Raw genomic sequence first — 8,882 nt, forward strand, 5'->3', positions numbered from 1 at the left:
CAAATCAGAGGTAAATATGACATCAGGACCTCTGTGTAGATGGGAGGTGGAGTCTCCTAATGCAAGTTGTATTAGTTGAATACAATAATAGTTGTCATTTGTTGAGTACATAGCAGGTCTTGGTGTTTTAAATGATTGTACTCACAAGTGTTTTGAAAGATAAATCACATCTACCCTGTAATAAGAACTCTTGGCTTAAAGTGGCTAGATGTCAAAACACTATGATATGGCTGACAAAGCCAGGATTTGAACCCACATCTTTCTGGATCCACATTCTATATTCAGTCATACTACCACACACTAATTCTTTTAATATAGAGAATACCAAGTATTTCCTCCATTTACATGATTCACATCTATGTGTATGTTCCTTGAATTATGATGTACTATGTGATGTCACTTTATTTGAATTATTCTAGAGTTCTAAATATGAGGTGTGTATGTGTGTGTGTGTGTGTGTGTGTGTGTGTGTGTGTGTGTGTGTGTGTGTATGTTACACTACTGACTTGATCATTAAATAATGAAAAGAAATGGGATTATCACTACAGTTCTGTAGGCAAACATGGCTAGAAGTCATGGATATATTCTGTATCTCTCTTTGTCATAAAACTGAACTAAAAAAATATTCCAGCTCATGCCAATCCTTAGTTAATTAAAGATTTTGAATGTTTTTGTGCCTTGACTTCCTCATGTAACACTGGGGACAATAATTACACCGAACTGACAGAGCTGTGTGGAATACTGAGTTATATACACCTACACTGTTTAGACTATTACTCAGCATTTAGTAAATGCTCAGTAAAAATGCTGTGTCTTTTTGCATGGTTAATGGAGGGAGAAAATTCTTGAGAAAGATAATTTTGCCGTGTTTTTTTCCAAGTAATAAGGTACATGTTTGGGACTGTCTGCTGACACAGAGCTATTAGCTAAGATAAGTTGTTGGTGATTGTCATGTTCATCTGTTCTCAAGAGCGAACAGCCCCTCATTCCCTGAGGAGTGCCGAGGTAGACAGACATATGTGAATCCATATTTGAGGTTGTGTCTGAGGGAATTATGGTTTTGCATTTGCCTGCCTTTCACCATCCACACGCACTGCTCTGTACAGGAATAATCAGTGTTTCTTAATTGTGAGTTTAAAGCCCTACAAAGGGCTAGTGCAAGATGCTTTGGTTTGGTTTTGTTTTTTCGAGACAGGATTTCTCTGTGTAACTACCCTGGCTGTCCTGGAATTAGTTCTATAGACCAGGCTGGTCTTGAACTCACAGAGATCCACCTGCCTTTGTCTCCTGAGTGCTGGGATTAAAGCTGTTCACTACCACTGCCCGGCTTGCACCACCACTGCCCGACTTGCACCACCACGCCAGGCAAAAGATAGTTTTTGTAATACTTTAAAAAGGGTGACTGTAGCCAAGTGGTGGTGGCACATGCCTTAATCCCAGCACTCTGGAGGCAGAGGCAGGTGGATCTCTGTGAGTTGAGGTCGAGGACAGCCTGGTCTACAGTGCAAGTTCTAGGACAGCCAAGATGGTTACACAGAGAAACCCAGTCTTGGGAGGGGATAAAAGGGGGGAAAGGGTGAATGTGGTTGCTGGAAAGATAGCTTAGCAGTTAAGAGCACTTGCAGAAGACCCAGGTTTGATTCCCCGCACTCACATTAGGTGACTCACAACTTCTATAACTTCAGTTCCAGGGGGATCTGACACCCTCTTGTGGGCTCACTGAGCACCTACATGCATGTGGTCCACACAAGCAAGCAAGCGCGCGTGCGTGCGCGCGCACACACACACACACACACACACATTGCTGTAAAAAGATTTTAAAGATGACTATGGATTGATCTTGTCTTGGTTGGTTGGAGGCTCTCAATTAACCTTAGACAAAACCCTGTATGTTAGTTTCCTCCTTGTCCCACTTCGATAGGATTAAAGTTGGTTGCGTTTTCTCATAAGAGTTGATAGAGGGAATATAAAATTAAGGCTAATCTAGAGGATGTGGCGCATGGCTGAGGGGATGTGTGTATGAAAAGTGCTTAAATTGTTTTGGTTTTTTGACAATTGAACTTCTGTTTTAAACGACATATGTTCATTGATGTTTTTTAGGGAATGATGATTGATGAAGCAGATGAGTTTATAGTAGGGCCACAAAACAAACTGAAACGTCCTGGAGAACCCACAAGTCCTATGTCATCTAAGAGAAGGCGGAGTATGTCCCTGCTGTTGAGGAAACCACAACCACCACCTACTGTAACTAACCATGTGGGCGCAAAGGGACCACTCTCAGCCGCGTGGTCCCCATCTTGTCCAAACCTCATAAAACCCACCCTTGTACATCCAGGTATAGAGTAGTGGTTGCGATTTCCTTATGGCTCCTAGAGGACTAACACGTTAAACATTTGGTCTTTCCTTTGTGTTCCTTCCTGTGTTTAGTTTTTGTTGATTAAGTAAACCATTATTAAAGCATCTGTGGTAGGTACAACAGACCTTCCGGGGAGCAGAGAGCCTGATTCAGTGATCTCAGCCATAGGAGTGGAGGGAAAAGATACATAATTATAGTAATGAGCACATGATAGTCATGTCATAATTAGTGATTAATATATGCTTAGTAAGCATTAACACAGGACCTAGTATGGAAATGAGGAGCTGTGAGCCTGTCTGCTGTAACCATTTGGATCAACTTCAAAAGTTAGGAAGATAAACCAAGTTTCTAAGTAGGTTCACTAGGGAGAGGTTGCACCAGCAATTGCCCTCTGTGCCGTCACCTCCTATTCATGGTGAACTGGTAAAGCTGGGGTCGACCTCCTTGACCCCACGGAAACAATTCTCATGCTCACCAGTGTTTTCTGTACATTGTCTTTCTCTCTCAATAGAGTTTGGCTCAGTTGTTATGCCCGCCTCTATGGGAGCCCTTGGGTTAGCAGACACATAGTTTTCTTTTCCCTCTAGGAGTGACTCCTTTCTATGCTTTCCTGCTTGCTCCCCTTCTTTCTCACACCTAGATACTATTGGCTCCGGGGTGCCAATCCGGGGACCTAATCTCACTGTGCTGTCTTCCCAAGGTGCTCCCCTGCAGCCTTGGGGCTTTCAGTTGGGTTTCTGTTTCAACATCTCCCAATGTTTATACCTCTAGACTACAACTCGTTCCTCTACTCTCAACCCTGTATTTAGCCACGGATACAGTGCCTCCATTTTAGAGTCTGATAGACAACAATGTTTTAGGTTTTATAACTAAATGCCTAGCTTTGCCTCTCTTCACAATAGCTCTGCTGGCATCCTTCTGCATGACAGCTTATGAAATTACCCCTCACTCCACTGGAAAATCTATGTCACCTTTAAGGTAGGCTTGAAGAACCTTAGATTATAATGCAGTGTGACTAATACTGCATTATTGGTGCTGAATGATCAATTTAGTTACTGAACGAGAGTCAGGAAGAGTTGAGTATCATCTACTCTCAAAGCCAGTAGTGTGCTGGCTTCTGGACATGTGACTATTTATTCAGTGGTTCAGGTGCAAGCCTCAAAAATCACCACAATTTTTAAAATCGCTTTCTTCCGTTAACAAGATGAGATAATGTGACATTCAGTTTAATCCTTGTGTCTTACTATTTTTCTCCGTTCCCTCACTCCATGCTTGCAGGAATTTTCTCATTCTTGTTTAGTTTCCACCCACCTTCTCTGTCAATTTGAAGTAAGAATGAAGATGCCAGCAGACAATAAAAGCATGCTACCTCCACACAGAAAATGCGCCCTCCATGTTTCTCAGCATTCAGGCTACAGCCTGACTCCTAAGCCTGGTCCACCACACAGCTCCATGTGGCCTGACACTGCAATCCTCTCTTAGCTCCAGTTCCAACGATCTCCTCCTCACCTTTCACCCCGCTGCCCCTGGCTTCCTCGCTGTATCTCCTGCCCTCACTACATTTTGGCATCCTCTCAGAAGATCCTGTCACCACCTGGCAGCCCTGGAGGCTCCCGCTCTCATCCCCTACTATGTCTTTCCTCAAATAAAAGTAGCTAGGAGTGTGTGTTGATTCTGTAACTCCTCTCTGATGGACCCGTAACACTGTAGGTTCTGTGAGGGCAGGCAGGGTCAGCTTCATTGTTTCTTGTTCGCTGCTGATTCCTAGCTGCTACTCCGGTGCCTGGCACAGCAGGAGATAAGCAAATGGCACGGAGGTGTTAGCCTGAGAACAGAAAAGTAACTACTCTGGCACAAAAAGGGAAATGGGCAGAATCATCTACAGATAGGCAGTTGCTTAGCAGGTGGGGGCAGAATATTTGTTCAATCCCAGTAAGCATCTCAGTTTTCTCAGAATATTTGGTTTATACGGAAAGCATATGGTATGCAGAAGTTATAGGGATTCAAACGCAGTAAAGGGTAGCAGTTTGTATGTGTCTTTGAAGCATACAGGTTGACATTAAGCCCTGAGCACCAGGGACCTATGAGTTCTTATTAGTATCTTTCTGTATGCATCTCTCTTAGAGAGAGACCATCTAAGGTAGTAGTTTGGTTTCTGTATGCATTCATAGTTGGGAAGAGTCTCATCTCCATCTCTTCTATCCTCTTCATCAATGAAAGCAATTATTTCCTTGAAACTGAGGAACATGGAGAGGAACTTGTGGGATCGACATGGTGTACCCACTTCACAGCTCAACTTCTAAATTTGCTTTCCAGATGTCCCTGTCATTCATGATGTCCATGAAGAGAAGATGGAAAATGGGCAAAGCCCAGCCGATGGCTTCTTATTAAAATCTGCTCCGGCAGAGTTTATGAATGTGGCAGGAGACGGCCTCATATCCAACCAATTGGATTCTCTATCTGATGACTTTACTAGTCTCAGGAAAGATGGACTCATTCACAAACCTAGTAATAATATACTTATAGGAGCAGCCAAAAGCTGCAGTCTTTCTGTAGATGACAGAAAAATCCCAGTGGCATCTGCTTTGGACACTGTGCCAAATTCGATGCAAATCACTCCTGCGATGGCACAAGGCATCAATGCTGACATAAAGCATCAGTTGATGAAGGAAGTTCGAAAGTTTGGAAGAAGTAAGTAGTGACGGAATATTTATAAATAAGGCAATGGGAGATCCTGCTTGTAGGATTCCAAAGAGATTTTTGTTGGTGGTTTGGAGATACTCTCTCATTACAGCTCAGGTTGGCCTCGAACTCTGTGTGGTCCAAACTGGTGATAATGCCTGATCTTCCTGTCTCTACCTCCATAGTGCTCGGATTACAGGCATGTGCTACCACAGCCGATTAAGGTGCTGCTAAGGATTGGACCCAGGGTCTCCTGCTTGTTCGGCAGCCACTCTACCAAGTGAACCAAATCCTTAGCCCCAGAGTAGAGTCTGGACATACATTTTTTGGTCAGTCTTGGGCTTTCACATAACTTAAAGTGATTCTTCTGGCCTTAACTTACAGTAGTTTTATTTTGCTGCTCTAAAAAGTTATCAGATGACCCATAGATTCAGACAGCACAAACTGATTACGTTACAGCTTTTCACTGGATTAAAATGAAGGCAAGCTGGCAGGCCAGTGCTTCTTCTCAGGAGTAAAGGCAATATCTGTTTCCTTGCCTTTTCTGGCTTCTGAAGGCTGGCTGCACTTTGCTGTGCCCATGGTCCCTTCCTGCTTCAAGTCAGCAGCATAACACTTTTTTTCTTTGGCTTCCACTTATGTTATTAATGTCTTTTCCTTCTGATCTTTAAGCTTTAGCTGGCGCTCATCTTTAATCCTAGCACTGGGGAGGTAGAGGCAGGCAGATCTCTGAGTTCAAGACCAGCCTGGTCTACAGACAGAGTTCCAGTACAGCCAGGGCTACACAGAGAAGCCCTATCTTGAGAAAAAAGAAAGAAAAAAAAGATTTATTTTCAGATTAATTCTGAGACCTCTATACAATATATTTTGATCCTGTTCACCCCCAACTCCTCCCTGAAATCCCTTCTAGAGCCACCCACCCTCTGCTCCCTCAACTTCCTCTCCTCTTTTTTTAGTAACTGGTTGAATCCACCATGTACTCCTGGGTGCAAGGCCATCCACTACTATGGGCAACACTCTCGAAAACTGATTCTCCCTCTTCCAGAGGCAATCAAATGTCTATACTATTCCATCTTACAAGGATATTTATGGTTACATTGAACCCTGTGCATAAACCAGGACAAACTCAATATCCATAACCTAATTCCATCAGCATATAAAGCATATATGGTAATAAATTCTCAGGCTTCGTGGATTAAGGCAGTTTGGAGCAACCAGTATTCAGCTTACCTCATTTGAGTACTGCATAGGAATTTCCTTTTTAAACGTATGTAGACATTTTTATTTTAGTGCTTAATATACCAGTTCTACTTATGACTTTCTACCCATGAAGAATGATTTCTGAGGATGGATAATGATTGGATTTGTTCCTCATTCATATTTTTATAATACTGAATTTTGTAATATCACCAGAGTATGAAAGGATTTTCATTTTGCTTGAAGAAGTGCAGGGACCTCTGGAGCTGAAGAAACAGTTTGTTGAGTTCACCATCAAGGAAGCTGCAAGGTGGGTATAAACAGAACTTGTACAGGTTTTCTACTTGCTTTTGGTCCTGGTTTTCTTTTCTTTTGTTTACTTTAGTTGTCGGATCCAATGAAAGACAGAAGGGGATGGGCTCTGCCTTGATCTGTGAAAGAAAACATTTGTCCTCACTCACAGTTAAAGCTGCTTCCTCCCTCCAGTGTTCAGATGGATACCAGCGGAGTCCTGATTCATGGCTCCTAGCTAATGTGTGTGTGGGACTTGGCTTGGCACTCCCATTTGCTAAGTCACACCTTTCCATGAGGGTGACTTATTCTCCCTTTGGGTTGCAGGCTGCACAACACCCTGTGTAACGTCAAGTCTTCTATGATGTTTAATAATATTTGTTTTTATTCTCAGGTTTAAAAGAAGAGTCTTAATTCAGTATCTTGAGAAGGTACTAGAAAAAATAGATTCCCATCACCTTCTTAACAATGTGAATCATATCAACAGCAGATCATCATGTTAATACCAAGACAAGTGAGGAAAAAGAAGAGCTTTTCTGTGCTGGAGGATGGATGGGACCTTACTGAAGCCCTCTAGAATGTTTGAGTGAAGGGAATGACCTAACTCAGGCTAAGAAAAGGCTTGACTAGAGCTTTTAACGATTATCTGGAAGTAAAATCTGGGCTTTCGCCTTAAGAGTTATAATTAAAAGTATTTTTTTATTTCTTTGTTTATTTTTCCAATTAGGAAAAGTGATGTTAAATCCAAGCACTGCTGCTCCTCCTACAGCTAATAGAGTTCACTCATTTGAGCGTTACCATTCCAGACGTTTTCAGAGTGGGCAGGGGCCACCTGGCAGGAGCGCACGCCTAGTGTCTTCATTGTGTCCCATAGAACAAGTATATAGAATTGAAGTGGTAATCGTGTGCTCAACAGACTTTTCAACAATTTCTAGCTGTGCCTTTTAAACCATGCAATATTCAGGATAGGTGGAATCAAAGAGTAAAAAGCTGCTATTAGGTAACGTAGTTCTCTCTGGGAAGGGGCAGGGAGAGTCACCAAACAATCTACCTCCAGTGCTCTTCCATTTTGTCTAGAAACATTAGGAAGTGCGCCTGAGGCTGCACTAAGCTCTCACATTTGTTCTTGCATGTGACAACAGAGAGTCTTCAGGTAGACTTGTACATCTTGTGCTTTGGAAGCACTAAAAGGAAAAATAATATGTATATTTTCTTTGATGTTTATATAAAAGTTTATATGGAGCAGTATTGTTGCTTTTATTTGTAAAAATGTAAGTGATCAAAGAGATTTTCACTTTGCATATATGAAATAAAATCATTTTATTGATTTTCAAACTTTATTGGTAATACATTTCTAGTTGTGTGTCTCGTCATGGCATTCCTTTCAGAAAAAAAAAATTATACACTATTGTAGTTAGAATTTTCTTTGGGCCGCCAACTAACTCCCAAATAAAGAAATGGAGAGTTATTAATTATGAATGCTCAGCCTTAGCGTAGGCTTGTCCCACTAGCTCTTTTAACTTAATTTAATCTGTTTCTATTCATCTACGTTTTGCCTTGGGGCTTTCTACTTTTCTTTCATTTTGTATGTCCTACTTTCCTACTCCCTCCATGTCTGGCTGGCCCCTGGCATCTCCCTGGTGTCTCCTTTTCTTTCTTCCCTGAGCCTAAATTCCTCCTCCTACTTACTCTCCCTGCCCAGAAGCCCCACCTATACCTCCTCCTTCTCTATTGGCCATTCGACTTTTTATTAGGTCAATCAGGTGCTTTAGGCAGGCAAGATAAAACAGCAACACATCTTAAATAGTTAAACAAATATTCCACACCATAAACAAATGCAACATAGTTAAACAAATGCAACACAATTTTGCATAATTAAACAAATATTCCGCAACACACTATCAAACAAATTAACAAGTTAACAAGAGGCCCCATAAGATGGCTTAGCAGCAAAGGCCCTTGCCACTAAACCAGATGGCCTGAATTTGATCCCTGGGACCCACAGGGTAAAAGGAGAGAGACAACTCCCAAAAGTTGTCCTCTGACTTCTACATGCACACTGTGGTAAAAGCACATATGTATATATGCATAAATGAACAATTTTTCTTAATTTTAACAAAGGAGTTGAACTTAGAAGCATAACTCACAGGACTGAATGGTGTTATTAGAAGGGTTTGGGGAGGCCAGACCCTCCCAAATACAAGTAAATGGGGGGAGAAAACTGCCAAAATCAAATTTATTGGAACTCTGAAATATAGCCAACGAGTTGTTCTCTCTCTTTTTTTTTTTTTTGAGAATTTCATACGATGTATTTTGAACATATTCATCCCTGCCAAGTCCTCCCATTACTACCCTT

The 8,882-nt window shown here is 41.8% G+C and overlaps 1 protein-coding gene across 4 annotated transcripts in view; it reads left to right on the plus strand.

Moving 5' to 3' along the window:
* The window catches only part of LOC128111417 (integrator complex subunit 6-like), a 54,910-nt gene extending 47,044 nt beyond the window's left edge, over positions 1-7,866 (plus strand). For 2 of the 4 annotated variants that reach the window (XM_052739703.1, XM_052739705.1), the window contains 4 exons: positions 2,101-2,335; positions 4,673-5,047; positions 6,452-6,545; positions 6,921-7,866. In XM_052739703.1, coding sequence (XP_052595663.1) covers positions 2,101-2,335; positions 4,673-5,047; positions 6,452-6,545; positions 6,921-7,029 — 813 coding nt within the window. In that variant the 3' untranslated portion in view covers positions 7,030-7,866. The remainder of the gene's footprint in view (positions 1-2,100; positions 2,336-4,672; positions 5,048-6,451; positions 6,546-6,920) is intronic. The other 2 variants (XM_052739709.1, XM_052739712.1) reach the window with 1 other exon arrangement.
* Positions 7,867-8,882: the final 1,016 nt, after the last annotated feature.

Source organism: Peromyscus californicus, unplaced genomic scaffold, assembly GCF_007827085.1.
Source record: "Peromyscus californicus insignis strain IS unplaced genomic scaffold, ASM782708v3 Scaffold_10__1_contigs__length_136768540, whole genome shotgun sequence".
Taxonomy (NCBI): Eukaryota; Metazoa; Chordata; class Mammalia; order Rodentia; family Cricetidae; genus Peromyscus; species Peromyscus californicus.